The sequence below is a fragment of the Rhinoderma darwinii genome, chromosome 5 (genome assembly GCF_050947455.1).
Source record: "Rhinoderma darwinii isolate aRhiDar2 chromosome 5, aRhiDar2.hap1, whole genome shotgun sequence".
Classification (NCBI taxonomy): Eukaryota; Metazoa; Chordata; class Amphibia; order Anura; family Rhinodermatidae; genus Rhinoderma; species Rhinoderma darwinii.
In genome coordinates this window covers 327,377,682-327,394,351 of record NC_134691.1, presented here as the reverse complement: position 1 = coordinate 327,394,351, position 16,670 = coordinate 327,377,682, and the positions used below count along the sequence as shown (strand labels likewise).

Below are 16,670 nucleotides of genomic sequence, written 5' to 3'. Positions count from 1 at the left end.
TGGTTGTTGCACGACACAAAAACGCTGGTAAACATAACAAATACACAATATTCTGCACGGCTATAATGCATAACCAGAAAGAAACTATCCAGAAATTCTTGACTCCTAATACATTTCATCATGTCCTTTCCACAAACATAGGAAATCTAAAAGTGGATTCAAGCTACTAACTTTTAAAGGATTTGCTTTAAGAACACAAAATCATCTTTTCAGAGTGATCGTCATGAAACTGCCATCAGCTACATATTTAATCTGCAGTGGCCACTATTGGTGAAATAAAGTATTACATGCGGCCATTCAAATTAATGTCTATCCATGTATACAGCCTTCCAGTAAGCCCAGATGGGTAATAAAGGAAAGGTCACATTTAGGGCTTATTCACACGAACGTTGAATACGTCCGTATGATGGCTGTTAAAACAACGTCTGTCACAGGGACGCATGTATTTCAATGGGGCCGTTCACAAGGGCGTTGTGAAGGGTCCATTGAAAAATAGAACATGTCCTATTTTCTTCTGTTTTCACGGATCCCTCCATAGACAAGTCTATGGGGATCCGTGAAAACGGGACCCGCACAGGTGAAACTCTGACAAGAAAAACGGCCGTACGTGTGAATAAGCCCTTAGGGGGGGCCTTTCTTTTTTTTCTAACATAGGGGAAAGAAGATGTTACACATCTAATTACCCCCTGCTCCTAATCAGGACACTTGTCGACACCTTAAAGAGGCTCTGTCACCAGATTTTGCAACCCCTATCTGCTATTGCAGCAGATAGGCGCTGCAATGTAGATTACAGTAACGTTTTTATTTTTAAAAAACGAGCATTTTTGGCCAAGTTATGACCATTTTTGTACTTATGCAAATGAGGTTTGCAAAAGTCCAAGTGGGTGTGTTTAAAAGTACAAGTCCAAGTGGGCGTGTATTATGTGCGTACATCGGGGCGTTTTTAATACTTTCACTAGCTGGGCGCTCTGATGAGAAGTAACATCCTCTTCTCTTCAGAACGCCCAGCTTGTGACAGTGCAGATCTGTGACGTCACTCACAGGTCCTGCATCGTGACGGCCACATCGGCACCAGAGGCTTCAGTTGATTCTGCAGCAGCCTCGACGTTAGCAGGTAAGTCAATGTAGCTACATCGACTTACCTGCAAACGCTGATGCTGCTGCAGAATCAACTGAAACCTCTGGTGCCGATGTGGCCGTCACGATGCAGGACCTGTGAGTGACGTCACAGATCTGCACTGCCAGAAGCTGGGCGTTGTGAAGAGAAGTGGATGATACTTCTCATCAGAGCGCCCAGCTAGTGAAAGTATTAAACACGCCCCGATGTACGCACATAATACACGCCCACTTGGACTTGTACTTTTAAACACACCCACTTGGACTTTTGCAAACCTCATTTGCATAAGTACAAAAATGGTCATAACTTGGCCAAAAATGCTCGTTTTTTAAAAATAAAAACGTTACTGTAATCTACATTGCAGCGCCTATCTGCTGCAATAGCAGATAGGGGTTGCAAAATCTGGTGACAGAGCCTCTTTAACTCTGATGTTTACTGAGATTTTGTTTGCAGAGAGATCTGATAATTTTGGGCAGATATGTGTACGTAGACACAGGTACTGTATAAGCGGCATATGTAAACTCTGCAAATCTTTAACTTTCATTTTAAAGGAGGTGCTGTGCATCAGGGTCAGACTTTTAGCAACAAACATTCATTTTATGCATCTTTTATTAAACATTATACTTTGATACAAAGTCGCATGAAGGTGCTCAAAAGTGTAAAGTGCTTGGTAGCATAAACTATATGGGTATGGTGCTATAATTTGAATTTATTTTATAGGCCATCAAACAAAGTATATATGTAATTGAAAAAATTAAAATAAAAAAGTTCAGCGGCGATCCAACCCTCGTACCCTTACTAGTGTACAAAACATAGGGGCTGTGGTGATATGTACCTACGTAAAAATTGGGGCTGTAGTACATATAGAGAGATGCAAAGTGAATATAAATTCGGGAAAGGAGTGGAAATTTGGGGCATTTTACACACTTGGAAACCCCCCTTTAGATGATCACAGGGGTACAGGCAAACACAGGATCTTAGTCTGATAAAGACCAATATGTGTCTAAATATTCAGCCCTTTAATGGTCTACCCTGATCCCCTCCTCATATCCCACCGAACGGTAAATAAGTAGACGGAATTCTCTTTCAATCCATTTGATAACAAAACGCTGCAGTAAATAACTCCGGGCACTACACAAAGCCCTCAAAATCAATGTCAAAACAGCTCATCATTTTTTGAATTATCACAGAAATCCCTGACCTCCGAAACATGAAAAATAATGCGTCACTCACTCGCTTATTTCGTCTAGACGTTGTCTTTGAAACGTGTGTCTATAAATACATAATAATTTTTTTCTTTAGTGGGTCCTCTTATTTTCTTTTCTATGAAACACCCCAGGGAGTGCAGATTTTATCATAGAGACCTGAATAAGTAAATCTCCGACAAAAATCGGGTTCTGACAGAATTTCTGCAGCTACAGAGGCGCGTTTCTGCTTTCTTCTCAAATTTTGTGCCGTTCAACCTGTAATTGCCGTCTATCAAAGAGTGCCCAGGTTGACTCTGCAGGCTACTTGATTTAAACCATAAAGCCTTCTAGCAAGGGGATTCATGTTTTTTTTATTAAAATAATGAAACGCAGAACAAAAGACAGGCGGTGATCAGACTTTCTTCTCGAGGCGGAGGTTTGCACACGCACACACACACACACACACACACAACAGATACTAGGTAACAAATAACAAGAGAAAGAAGATATCCTGCAGCTTTGCTGTTGTAGAATAAAGTTATATTGGGTAGACAAAGGTTCGTGTTTTACATGGAAGGCAGCAATGAGCCGAGTATAACAAAGGCCTGGTTCTATATACTGAATGTTTTTACCTTGCAGATAAATATATAGAACTATAGGCTACAAATAGTGTTTTATATTGTGTAGAAATAATTGTATTCTTTGTTTAGGTCTACCCATAAAAGCACACACAACAGGCTTTCTGTGTAGACTGGGACAAGTTTAGCAGAGTCATCTTATTATCATTAGAGGGCAGGGGACTTAAGGACAGCTCTATTGTACAACTGGAGGCCTATAAAAGGCAGGATAGCAACTAGGGCCAGCTCCAGGTTTATGTGGGCCCTTGAAGAAGTTATTCCCTGTTTATGCCCTTTTATGTACAGTGCCCTCTGTAGATAGTGCCACAGTGCCCTCTGTAAATAGTGCCACACACACCCCTGTAGATCGTGCCACCCCCTGTAGAAACACCTACAGTGCCCTCTGTAAATAGTGCCACACCACACCCCCATGGAGATAGTGCCGCACACTCATTCCCCTGTAGATAGTGCCACACACACGGCCCCCTGTAGATAGTGCCCTACAACCGCTCTTCAGATATACCCCCTCCTTTTAGATAGCACCATTGGGGCTTCCTCTAGGACTGGAATCCCCAGAGTGTTGCCGATGCTGGAGGAGCCCCTGACTTCACTGTCCAAGAGGAGCCCCTGATGTCCCTGTCCAGATACGGGCAGGGACGTCAGTGCCTCCTTCTAGGAGCGGAATCTGCGGCCAGAGCGTCGGCATCACTCTGGGGGGGATTCCGCTCCTCGAAAGCACCTGCTGGTCGAGTGGGGCCCCCCCAAGGGTAGAGGGCCCCTGCACTTGCCAGGTTTTGCTGGGTGCGGACGCCAGCCCAAATAGCAACACTATACACGGTGATAAGGTTCTGTATGCAGCTCCCATGTCACATCCCGTCCTCTGGGAAATTGTAATATTTTACGAACACTTTTCTATCCATTAACTTACGTTCATTGTGCCATAAAGCACACGACCTGCTGCACAGTCTATGCAGATAACACAGGAAGAAAGTGTGCGTTTCCAATATGGCCACACCCGGGCAGAATTTAAAAAAGGACAAATACATTATTTCTCTTCTACATACTAAAATCGAATTAATAAAATGAAAATTACATAAATGAGACATTCCCTTTCATGGATGTATTGGATCATTTCTGAATTGAAATATACCTACATACTGTATTTTAAAAATCGGGTTTAAAAATCAATATTAGCGACGAGTGATCATTGATGACATCATTAATTTAAAATTGAAGGGCCCCCAACTTCAATTTTAAATCAATGATGTAAATGATCACTATTATTATTACTATTATCAAAAAATGGAAAAGGTCAATGTTGCAGCAAATAAAGATCACATTTGACATTGATGACCAGCGCATTTGGTCACACAAAGTGGAAATATTCATGGTGGACAGTGGAGGTGGGGGTGGGGGAATGGTAGGAGATTTTAAATAACCACTAATTGCACGCATGATTATTTTGGAGTCTTGGATAATATGATTGATAACTATCTTGTAAATAAAATTGTCTGCTTGTTACAATTCCTTTTTATGAGAAAGATCCTCTATAAAGAAGCTGATCCCAAGGTGTCCCACTGCTTGGATCGCCAGTGATCACCTAATCCGCGGAGTAACATGGCAGCAAGTGTTCAATTCCCCTGCAGTGCCACCACAGGGGAAATTAATCATTACACAGTTTTTATTTAAATCAAATGGCCCATCCATGTAATGTGCAAAGCATGCTGGGTGATCTCTGCTCTGGCTAATATATCAGGGTCCGGTAAACAAAAAGATTCCCCTCTATTTTAAATTTGTCCTGCAAATTCTCTCCCCGTCTTGCATGTTTTTCCCGTAGCAGCATAATTTCTTATATACCGTCTGATTCTTTTTGACCGACGACCTAGAACACCTGTGTAGCATGTATAGCCACTTCTGTACCAAATGTAGCCAACTAGATTAAAAAAACTACCATAGTTGCAAAATACATCAAGAAAGATATGCAAGGAGAGAAATATAGATAGATGTGCGGGAGGAAAAGAATTGGCTTCCAAAAAATTAAAATGCATACAATTGTGTCACCATTTTGCTCTAAGTTTTGATATCATATCACAATTATCCTTTTTTATTACATTAGGCATTTATTGTCATGTGACCTTACCTTCCCTGATGGCAGTAAATGGGGTTCCCTCCTCTTCTTGTAGCCTGATCACCTTCAGCGCCACCATCTTTCCATTTACTCTGAAAAAGATCAGGATAAATAATTACAGAGCATGTAAAACATAAGTCGTAAAATGTGTGACATTTATTAAATAATGACAGCAATGAATTGTAAGTACACATTTTAGAAAAATCTGATTTATAATGCAGCACGAAACGGGGATAGCATTGATGGACTGTTGCTAAATTGTGTTGGTAAGGGCACACTTCCTAACAGTGGAATATTTACCAAAATTTCAATCTCAAATCACAGGACATTTGTGAGCCCCTGCTCTGCCCAAGAACGCCCTCAAAACTTGACAGTACCTCCCATCTTGAACTCTGCCACTCTGTTTTATCAGATAGTCCCACAAAAATGGGACTCTTGGCGAGTATGAATTGTCAGACAGTTTGTCCCTACCAGCCAGTCTATTTCGGAAAGAGACCTGTCTAATAATATTTTTATACCCAAAACGGTAACTATAACAAGAGGGCATATACTACATCTAGAGGAAAGAGGTTTCTCCAACAAAATAGAAAGGGATTCTTTACTGTAAGAGCAGGATGATGGTTGATTCTTTGAAGGAGTTCGTGCCCTCCTGGAGAAATGGAATGTTATATGGTATCGCTATTAGATTGTTGAGGCTGAGGGATCCAGGGATTTATTCTTATTGCTATATTTGGAGTTGGAAATATACCAGAATTCTTTTTACCTCCCTTATTCTCTTACAAAAGATCAAGTAACTTGAGAGACAGAATAGTGAAGTCTGAGATACGGTCCTCTAAAATCGAGGGTCTGGGCATACAAACTAAGAAGACTAGTAGTTACCCGTGCTCATCATGTGATAATTGTCCCCTTATGATTAAGGGCAACAATTTTGTACATCCTGTTACCTCACAGGAATTTGACATTAGATTTATGTTAACATGTTGTGAGACAGTGACAGGTAAAGTCATTGAGGGAAGGTACATTTCCCCTAGAATCCTGTCATATGTATCCTAGGCTCCAGGGAAAGAGTAATTCATGCAATAGAAAGCTCTAGCTTTCCAATCTCGGCTTAAGGAAAAGCCGGAAAAAGGGCCTGGAGTTGGATTGGAGAAGAGCAGGGCGGGTTCCCCAATCCCTAGTCCATCTCTGTTTGTAGGACAAGGCTGCTGCTCAATTAGCTGCACCTGTAGCCTGTGTATAAAAAGGTGCAGACACAGTGTGTGTGAGTCTCACCCCTGACTCAGACCGGAGACTACTAAGTCTGGAGTAGCCTGTATTCTATGTGAGTAAAGACCTGTGTTACTTTGTGTCCAGTGCCTGGTAGGAAGGCACTCGGTATAGTTAGATAATATCTTGTTTAGTTAGTGCTCAGACGAGCAGGATTTATTTTGTATTTTGCCTTGTTGTACAAGAGGCTGTTTCTTTGACAAGAATAAAAACACAGGCAAAGCCCTGTTATGACTTTTAATGCACGGTGTCCCTGTCTCTGGCTACGAAGAAACCGCTGTACCAACCTCTCCTGATGCTAAACCCTCACAATGTAGATATGAATATGTCATTTATGCTCTTGTATGTCCATGTCATCTAATTTATGTTGGTCAGACGACCACAGAATGCCGCCTTAGACTTAACAACCATAAGTCAAGTATACGTACAGGCAAAAGTGAGTTACCTGTTGCCAGACATTTTATGGAGGCAGGTCATTCGGTTGATAGTCTCAGGTTCATGATCATAGACCATGTCCCGCCATTGAAACGGGGGGGCAATAGAGAACTCCTATTAAAACAACGGGAAGTGAAATGGATTCACCATCTGAACACATTGGCTCCACATGGTTTAAATGTGGATTACCCATTGAATGTGTTCAGGAAATAAATATAGTTTATAATTTAACTACTATAGGTTGAGATCATACATAGCCTCTAAATATTTCATTAAGGATCATTTGCTCAAACCCCCTAGTCCATGTCGAGTTGTCAGACTTTAGTTATAGGCAGGATGTGTTACATATTTATGTGATATATATTTATTTTATATTGTATCAAGCCAAATTGGGTAATTTTCACTATATTTATATTTACTTATTCCCTTTCACAGATTGTCGGAAGTTGGCTGTGCACTCACTGGTCGAGATGAACACGACTGATTTGGAAATATTTGCTATGTCATGACGACCACGTTACTGTAAATAATCCTACCTATGCATGTTCTCACATCCGTCCTCCATAACTTATGTGAAACTAGTTCCCCCATTGGGTACCATGTAGTATGATTACACGTGAACCCCCATTGGTCGTACGAACCCGTAGGGTCTAGTTCTGAGAACCATAATGGAGCGTTTCTTCTGTAAATGATTATACATTCTTTTATCTCCTACTGTAATGTATAAACTAGAGTTGCCAATTCTACCTTATCCGCTTGTGTTTCGGTTGCTACACGTTTTAAAATCCATTCCATTGCAGTATGAAGTAGAGCCATTTAGGGAGATACTTACCTCTTCAAAGATGGCGATGGAGGTTTCAATTTAACTAGTGCGCATGCGCGCGTGACGCTCTGTGTCAGATGACCTCTTCTCCACTAGTTGCTCAATCTATCATCTGATTGGTCAACAGTGTAACCCGGAAGTGAGGATGTGAGCGTACGCGGTAGATTGTAATGAACGTTAAGATCATCATGACGGTAATATTGTATTACCTTTAAAATGTTTCAACTTAAACAGGTGTGTTCGTAGCGACTTTAGGGGAGTGCCAGCTGTGACTCCTAACATGATGATTGACACTTTATTGCACATGTATGTTTTTTTATGATTATTGCGATATATGCTCAATTGTCATTACATTATAGTTTCACATGTTCGTTATATTAATTACAGTATCTGTATGTTCTATTACTGCATTGCACTTTAAACTTAATCAGGATTGATTATCATACATTGCCAATTTCTATTTTTGCACACTATTTAAATGCTTGAAGCACACACATTCACAGCTTGAAAATGCCTTCAATGGGAAGGTGAAACGTTGCCTATATGTTGGGTGAATAAAAACATTTTTGGATTTTTATAACATTGGAGTGCTGCCTCTTTTCCTTTGGATTGCGATTGTGCGTATTTGGGGTCTCATGTCAAGTTTCCCCTGAGGATAGCACCCTCATTGCATGCTACGGTGCAGCTCCTATACTCTGCTTTTTCCTGGAGTTGGAAAGGAATATTTTTTCATCCCATGAGGATAATTGACAACTTGCCTCGTAGGGGGTTGTGCTGCCTTCCTCTGGATCAACTCTTCAGGATAGTAGGTTAATATGGGTATTTGGGTTTCGGCAAATAATTGTAAAAAGTTATACAAGTCATACAGTTTTCCGATGAAAACCACGAGGGGTTGATGCAGAAGATTCAAGATCTTTTTGCTATTATTCAGTAGGAACCTTCATTGTTTCCATTGGAAATCATTCGGTCCATAGTAATTTGATGATCATAAAGGTTCAGTGCTTGATACAGTTAGGGTATGTTCACACTGCTTATTTTCGGCCGTTTTTCGGGCCGTAAACGGCCGAAAAATCAGAAGCAGATCGTCTCCAAACATCTGCCCATTGATTTTAGTGGGTAAAAAGGCGTTCTGTTCCGACGGGCCGGTTTTTTACGCGCCCATTTTGAAAAACAGATGTGTTAAAAAACATCTGCGAAAAAGAAGCGCATGTCACTTCTTGAGCCGTTTTTCATTGATAGAAAAACAGCTCCAAAAACGGCAGTAAAAAACTCAGTGAAAAACAGAAGTTTGTTTAAAAAACAGCTGAAAATCAGGAGCGTATTTTAAGATGTTTTTTAGTAAGCGTGTGAACATACCCTTATGGTTTGTCCACATGGGACGGATTTCCACAGGGAAAAATCTCAGCCACGCGTTGCGAAAAAAACAAAATGCACCGCAGAACACTTTCTGCATGACTTTTCTGCGACTTTCAATCCCGCAGAACGTCAATTTATGTTGCATATTCTGTGCGGAGATGCAGAGTGTTTGGCCCATAGACTTCAATGGGAAACACAAATTCCGCAAGTTGAGTTTTGTATAGCGTTTATGCAGTACAAAACCGCTGGTGAAAATATACTTTGCTATAGTCAATGTTTAACACGAATACCACAGCGGAAATACCGCTGCGGAAAAAATGCACCGTTTCTGCAGTAATATGTGCAGCAAAAACGCTGTGGATTTGTGCGCTTTTTTTTTTTCTTCAAAATTCCACTGCCGATTTTCTGTTGCAGAAATTTCACAGTGTGTCCTGTGTGTGGGAACATGCCCTCAAGTGGGTTTAAAATCCACAATTGCAGATTTAGCTGCGAATCCGCAATAATACAGTTTACTGCAGATTTTGAGTTCCTCATTTAAAGCAATAGTTAAAATCCGTAACAAAAATGGACATGCAGATTTAAAAATCGGAATTAGTTGCGGAAAATCGGCAGCAGCAATGTAGATGAGACGAAACAAATCTCATCCACGCGCTACGTAAATACGAAGCGGAAAAACCGTTCAGAGATTGACCTGCGATGCAGAATTTTATTCCGCAGCATGTCAATTGCATTTACGTATACGCTGCTTATTTGTTGAGGGTTTTCCCCATTGAATTCGATGGGGAGGTAAATCCCGCAACAAATAGCAGTTGTTGCGTTTTTGAGGCGAGTTCGCAGTGATCGCGCTGCAAAAAAAACGCAATTCAGAAAAATAAAAAAAAAATCTACTCACCCAGAAATCTGTGTTCCTCCCTCCAGCACGGCCTCCTGGGACCGGAATTTCCTGCGGCGCACAGGGCGGCTACCCTGCGTTCTATTACGCAGCGTATCTGCCCTGTGTGAACACAGCCTTAGCGTACCCACACATGCAGTGAATTCATTGCTGATTTTCCGCAGTTTATATGCGTTTATGTGCGGATTATTCCACGGATTTCACCCATTCTACATTGAAAAGGGTAAAATCCAGAAAAGAATGAACGTGCTGCCAATGTGAAAATACACAGCATGCTCAGATTTCCGTGCAAAAAATGTTCAGCCGGAAATCTGTGGATTTTTTTCACCTGCAAATAGACAGAAAATCAGCAACAAATTTGCTACGTGTGCAGGGGGCCTAAGGCCGGGTTCACACTGAGTTTTTTGCAGGCAGAAAATCTGCCTTAAAATTCCGTTTGGAATTTTGAGGCAGACTTTGCTCTGCCTGCACGCCGATTTTCGCTGCATTTTCCGCCCACAACCATTGACCGCCGCGGGCAAAAAATGCCACGAGGTACGCTTTCTTGATTGATGTAAACAGTACAGGTAGCAGAATTCTGTCTTACAACGTACCACAGAATTTTATTCCCTATTAAAGCAGAGATCTTGAAAAACTGCGAGGAATTGATGCGAAAAATATATTGGAAAACATTAAAACCAATATTAGAATTCTAATCTTAGAGGAAATGCAAAATCCTTCTTGTCCTAGAAAAAGCAACAAAATGCAAAAAAATTATTTATGAACTTTGTAAAGCAAATGTTTGTCTTTCCCTGAATTCTTATGAAATATTCACAATGGAGATTTACTGAATCACACTCCCATTACGATCCATTTGTCAGCCGCAGAAACCAACAAAAGGTAACCTTAAATAACTTCCCCGACAAACACGGAATATGTGTTAATAAAAGATCTCCACAGTCCATGACGACTCCAGCAGGGAAGTCTACTGGGGCTTCATGTCCCATATAAAAGCCCTACACCCACATTACCACGTTACCTCTAATTGGTCTCAGACTGATCATCAGTATTGTCAGGAGATACACTAGCAGACCATTGTGACATGTCTAATGAATGAAAACATATCGGGAGTGGCTGACTTACCGCTTCAGGATTATATTTCCCAGCTGCAAAGATATCAGATTTGACCGGACTGGCCTGGAATCTGAACAGTATAGACCATTAGGGGCCTAATATGGGTCAGGAATGAAGTTAGGCTTTCCTACAACAAGGGCAAAGATTAGGTTTGGTGGTTGCCCTCCTCCACAAAGTAATACATACAAGTTTCTATATGCGGACATGCTTACATGGTTTTGTAATAAAGCAACTCAATCTTCGGCCTGCCCATTGTTGCTGCTGGGTGATGGCCCCACTCTCCTCCACCATGCAAGGGGAGTCGGCTGCCTAAATAATATGTATCCCCATTATTATTAAAGGCACTGTCCCAAAGAGAACGCCTGTCCGTATGTCTTAAGGTGTAGCGAAAGTGAACTACGTGCCCCCTTCCCAAACTACAGCCTATGGACCGTGTAAAGTATTTTTTGTGTAAAGAGGTCACCCGGCACCTTTAAGAGACTGTCTGGACGCCAGAGGAGTTGTAAACATGTCACTGTTCTGTGTTTTAGTCTTGCAGAAGAGGCAGGCCGCGATACTTTGTGGCACTGCAATCTTTTGGTGCAGTCATTAAGGAAGCAGGTGGCGGGAACGGTGACAGAGGATGAGGGAGGAGCTGACACACACTGGAAGAGCCTGGTACTGGCAAGGGAGTGAGTGGGTAATGGCAAAACAATACACCGCCATACTGGTAGGAGGAGAGATAGGAGGGGACAAAGAAGGTGGTGCTTTTGTGCCCAAGCGCGGTCTGAGGAGGAGAACCGCCTGAGTACAGGGGGACATGTTATTGGAGATCTGGTGAATCCGAGCGGGCTGGTCTTGCTGCAGGAGGGCAGTAGGATGGAGGCTGCAGCTACAGCGGTGGATGCCAGTGGAGGACTCAAGCCTGTGCGGAACTGAGACAGAGACTGCATTATGTATGAAGTGAAGTGGGAGGCAGGAGTCAGACGGTGAGCTATCAGACTACACCTATAGTCTGGTACAGAGATTGACAAGACGTGGAGAGTCCTGACCTGTCAAGTACAGCCGGGCCATTGCTGAAGCAGTGCCCGTGGCAGAGGATTTGCCTTGATGGCGTGATAGCTCTGGAGAAGTCTGCTGGGGACTGTGGAGATAGTCAGCCAGAGAATGGGGTTCAGGAGGGAATGAGCGGTACTGTGCTGAAACCCGGAGGATGTAGTAGGCCTAGTAGGGGAGTTCCCCTGAACAGGTAGAACTGGAAAGGGAGCTGCAGTGGGTATGGTTGCCCTGGAGGCCTGAAACGTGACCCAGAATTTGGGACTAGTGAGTAGTCATTACAGTAGGTAGTGGTGTGTGACCCGAGAGAGCAGAGCCCTTGCGGATAGGCTACCTGATTCTTTGAGTGACTGGATGTGTGAGGAGGAGTTCTAGGTGGGTATGGAGACCTCCTAGTAGAAGTGCCAATCGGGCGTGGTCTATATAGGAGTGAACGGCTGTGTCCTGCCCGAGAAAGGTGGAATTTAAGCTACTAGGTAGAATAGGCCTGTACGACAAGGGCCGCAAAGTGTAGCTCTGGGGAAGTCTGCTGGGGACTGTGGAGACCAGGAGGGAATGAGCGATACGGTGCTGAAACCCAGGGTGGATACCGGATACCGCAGCCCAGTAGAAAATTATCCACGGCCCGGAATTGGACCGCGGCCCTGTGGTTGGGGACCACTGCCATAGCTTAAGCTTTACTAAACATTTAAAACAGATAACTATTTCCCACAAACGAAGTCCTTGCACAGATCTTGGTCTTTCTGAGACGACACCCTAGCCATGTTACTTCACACAGCCCTCCGACCTCCTTCGCAGCTTCCCGCTCATTTGTACGGGCATCTGTCTCTAACACGCTCTCATAATACTTTTTTTTTTAGTAATACTGTCCAGTAAATGAAGTAAAAAATGTTTCCTGTTCTATTACACTGGTAGTATGTCCGATAACAGGTTAGTTAGAAGTCATTAAAACCGTACCTAACAATGTACCAACACAACATTCTTCTAAGTATCTAGGGGTTGATCAGGGGAGGTGCGAGAGGGGACAATTATATAAAAGCATTCAACATACAGTTTCATGTTAATCTTTAGGGACAGAGGGTGGTGGGGTGCATTCTAAAAAAACACCGCCTTGAGCACCAATAGAGCTGGTCTTGCCACTGATCATAGGGGTCAATATGTGGTCATCTCCCTAATCTCAAGAGGCATCATTGGATAGAAGATGGCCACAGAGAGTGTGTACTAGTCAATGTGAAACGAGTGGACCTAGTGGCTTTGCAGAAGATCTAACCGGTCTTGATCAGTTTGGGCAGTGGAGGTGAATGGAAAACGGTCTCTAAACCTGCCCACAGAGCTCGGAAGCCGTTCTTGGTCCGTGATCAGTTGTAATTTTTTTGTAGCCCAACACATCTCAAGTCCGTTTCTGCAGATTAATAAACTTCACTGCTCTGAGAAGGACATTAATTGGACTCATTTTGAATGCAAAAACCTAAAATCGACTAACGTTTTGACTGTTTATTTTGCTTATGAAATATCATTATACTGAGAAACAAGGAACGTTGCTTAATAATCTAACGTAACTACGTCAAAAACATTCACGTCATCATTTTTTACTCTCTGCATTCTGACAGCCACAACTTTATTTATTTTGGCTGTTGTTGTTGTTGCTTGACAAGCTTATAAATCTTGACGGTAGTTCACACTTCTGTCAAGATATCAGTTTTTCTCCCAAAAACGAAAATTATGAAGTGCGGATCCATGGCATGACGGACACAAACGGCACCCGTCCGATCCCATGGACTTATAATGGGGTCCGTCAGATTCCGTCAGTGTTACGACAGGCAGAAAAGTGCTACATGCTGGATGGAACTTTTGACTGAGCCTCTGATGGTAGTGTGAACAGAGCCTTTTTTAGATGAAGCAAGCGCTAACATAACAAACGGCTACTGTATTTACATTGGGCGCCACATTGTGCTATACTGTAAGTGTATTAGATCGGCATGCTGTCTAAATGGCATAGCGCCCCGTTGCGAGAAAGGGAAATAGAGTAGCGTGTTGTTTGTCATGTTGGTATTTGCTACATCTGTAGGTTTGTTTTTTTGTTTTTTAACTAACTTTATATAACATGTTTTTAGTCCCACTAAGGACTAGACTTCATTTTTAACTGTTTAGACTTTTTTCACTTTTGGTTTGTGAACTATGCTTGCCGACAAAGCTCCCAGTGCATACGCCGAATGTATCCATAGGGTCTTATTCACTCGGCATATGCCAAATAGATATACCTTTTCTTTTGCTCTACACATTAGCATAGTAGATTATGCTACTGTATGCAGACACAAAGTAAGAAAAATGTAAACTGTGTGGTATATGTTTAATTTTACTGTGGTATCCTATGAGCAAAGTATGCCACTGTGTGCCTATGCAGTGGCATATGTTGCAATCGTTTGTCAGAGACATACATTGGGAAATCTTCCCGAGGTATACAAACAAAGTGTGAACAGAGCCTAAAAGGTATTAATAAAAGATCAGTATGTTTTTGCATATAAAAAAAAATGCACGGGCATCTGTCATGGCATACCCTTCCCTGACAGACATTCTGATAATATATCACTAGAGGTAAAAAGAATTGAGGCAGCACGGAAAAGTGGTAAGTGAAAAGAACAGATACGTTTATTCCCCCACGGCAGGCAATATACATTATATATACACATAAATACATACACTACATAGAATGTTTTTTTAGTATGTGACAAGTGATATTAGAAGATATTGTAATGTATCTATCCAATAGAGTTTAGAAAAAGCAAGTGCTTTGGAGAAAAAACAATATTTGCTAAAAGTTTTTCGCTAGAAATGATGCACAGAAGTACACTTACCTGCTTTTGCCTTTATAAACTGTAGCGTAGGAGCCTTCTCCTAATTTTTCAAGTTTTTCATAAGAGTCAGCCTTGCCAAATTTAGGACTTGTTGGCTAGAAGTAAAAAAAAAACAAAAAAACTAAATATCATCAATACAGTTCAATGGAAGTCAAACATAATAATAATAATAATATTAGCACTGAAATGAATGTTACAAGTCAATGTTACTATACAAAACCAAAATGTAAAATCAGAGTAATGACCATTCAAATGCAGTGATGAGGTTTTTTTTTTGGTACCCAAGACAAAGATGAAAGTACCGGCCTCATACCATATTGGGCACAGGTACTTGCCGTTTCCTCAGTATGGCATGTAATTCAGTAATTTTTTACACTTAATTGAAATCATAGAAAACTATCTGAATCTTACATCTTCTTAAAGGGAACCTGTCACCAGCATTTCACCTATTGGACTTTACTTATCCCTCACTGGTCGCAGCTATCAAAAGTTCATTACCGTTATCCCCTCTCCTAAACTCCTTCTCCGACTGTAAATAACGGTCTGCAAACATTTTGCGCTTTTTATCGTAATAATCCGGTGTCCCGTTGTGCGCACACCCCACAAGAGGACATCAATGCACAAGCAAGGATTTTGTGTGTCGGGGGAAGGCGAGGAGCTGTCAATCAAAAGTAAGGAGGCGGGTAAACTCGGAAAGACTTGAGGAATGAAGATATGACTCTTTTCAAACGAAGATTTGACTCTTTTATGCTCATTAGCATATGATGTGGGAACACTAAAAAACTGAATACTAAAGCTATAGAGCCCACTAAGAAGACAATTATAGGTTATATAGAAATTATTTTTCACCCACTACCACCAGATATTGCTGGTTTAATAGGTGAAATGCTGGTGACAGGTTCCCTTTAACTAAAGAGCAAGTCAGCCCACTCCAATTCTTGGGTAACGGTTGGCCCGGATGCCACGGTCAGTTGCCAAGAATGGTTGTTACTGTGCATCCTTGACACGACACAGAAGTGAATGGAAGACTCGTTAAAGTTTGGGGATGATCTTTGGCTGAATATAATCACGATCTGAAAACGGGTATTAATTGGGTGCTATGAAGAATCAAATCAGATTAGTCTATTGATCCATAGATTCTTATAATTCGTTCCATTAATGAACATGTTCATGGTGGAAGTGTCTAAAAAAAGTGCAAGTTAGTCTCAAGAAATATCCAGGATGTCCACCCCATCACAATTTTTATGGTACATAAAGAATCCCCGGTATTTCCATGATATTGTCCTTCTTACATTCATATATCTAAAAATGTTTTACTATAACTAAAAGACACAAAAAGGTCATATTACCGAAACTCTGCTCATGATTTTGGATTAGTGGAAGGTCATTGAATATTTTTGAATAGTATAAGAATGAACAATTCTACATTCAAAAGTCCATCAATATAACACCAGACCTACTTTTTATTAAAATAACTGTTTTATATATTTCCACCAAGTCCTATCCGTACAGTAGAACGGAAACAGTCAAAAATTATATTATATATGTAAAGGATCTGCCAGGCACAGCTTCGGGGTTAACTCCCAGAACTAATCAGTCAGCACCTGAGAATACATCCCTGAGACTGACTCCTGCTTCCACCATTCAGGCTGGCAGGCTTAGGAGTGGGAGAGCCTATCGTAACCTGGCCAGACTCAGCTAGCTCCCGCCCTCGGTCTATTTAAGCCTGCACTTCCTGTCCCTCGGTGCTTGTGATTTCTTTCCTTGTGGTTTCCTGGCCCAGCTACAGCTCCTGCTATTTTTGATCCTGCTCCATACAGACCCTGGCTTACCGACTACTCTCCTG

The 16,670-nt window shown here is 41.7% G+C and overlaps 1 protein-coding gene across 3 annotated transcripts in view; it reads right to left on the bottom strand.

The window, feature by feature from the left end:
- The window catches only part of CDK14 (cyclin dependent kinase 14), a 399,726-nt gene that overhangs the window by 274,054 nt on the left and 109,002 nt on the right, over positions 1-16,670 (bottom strand). For all 3 annotated transcript variants that reach the window (XM_075827675.1, XM_075827674.1, XM_075827676.1), the window contains 2 exons: positions 14,825-14,919; positions 5,062-5,141 (listed from right to left, as the gene is read on the bottom strand). In XM_075827675.1, the coding sequence (XP_075683790.1) occupies positions 5,062-5,141; positions 14,825-14,919 (175 nt within the window). The remainder of the gene's footprint in view (positions 1-5,061; positions 5,142-14,824; positions 14,920-16,670) is intronic.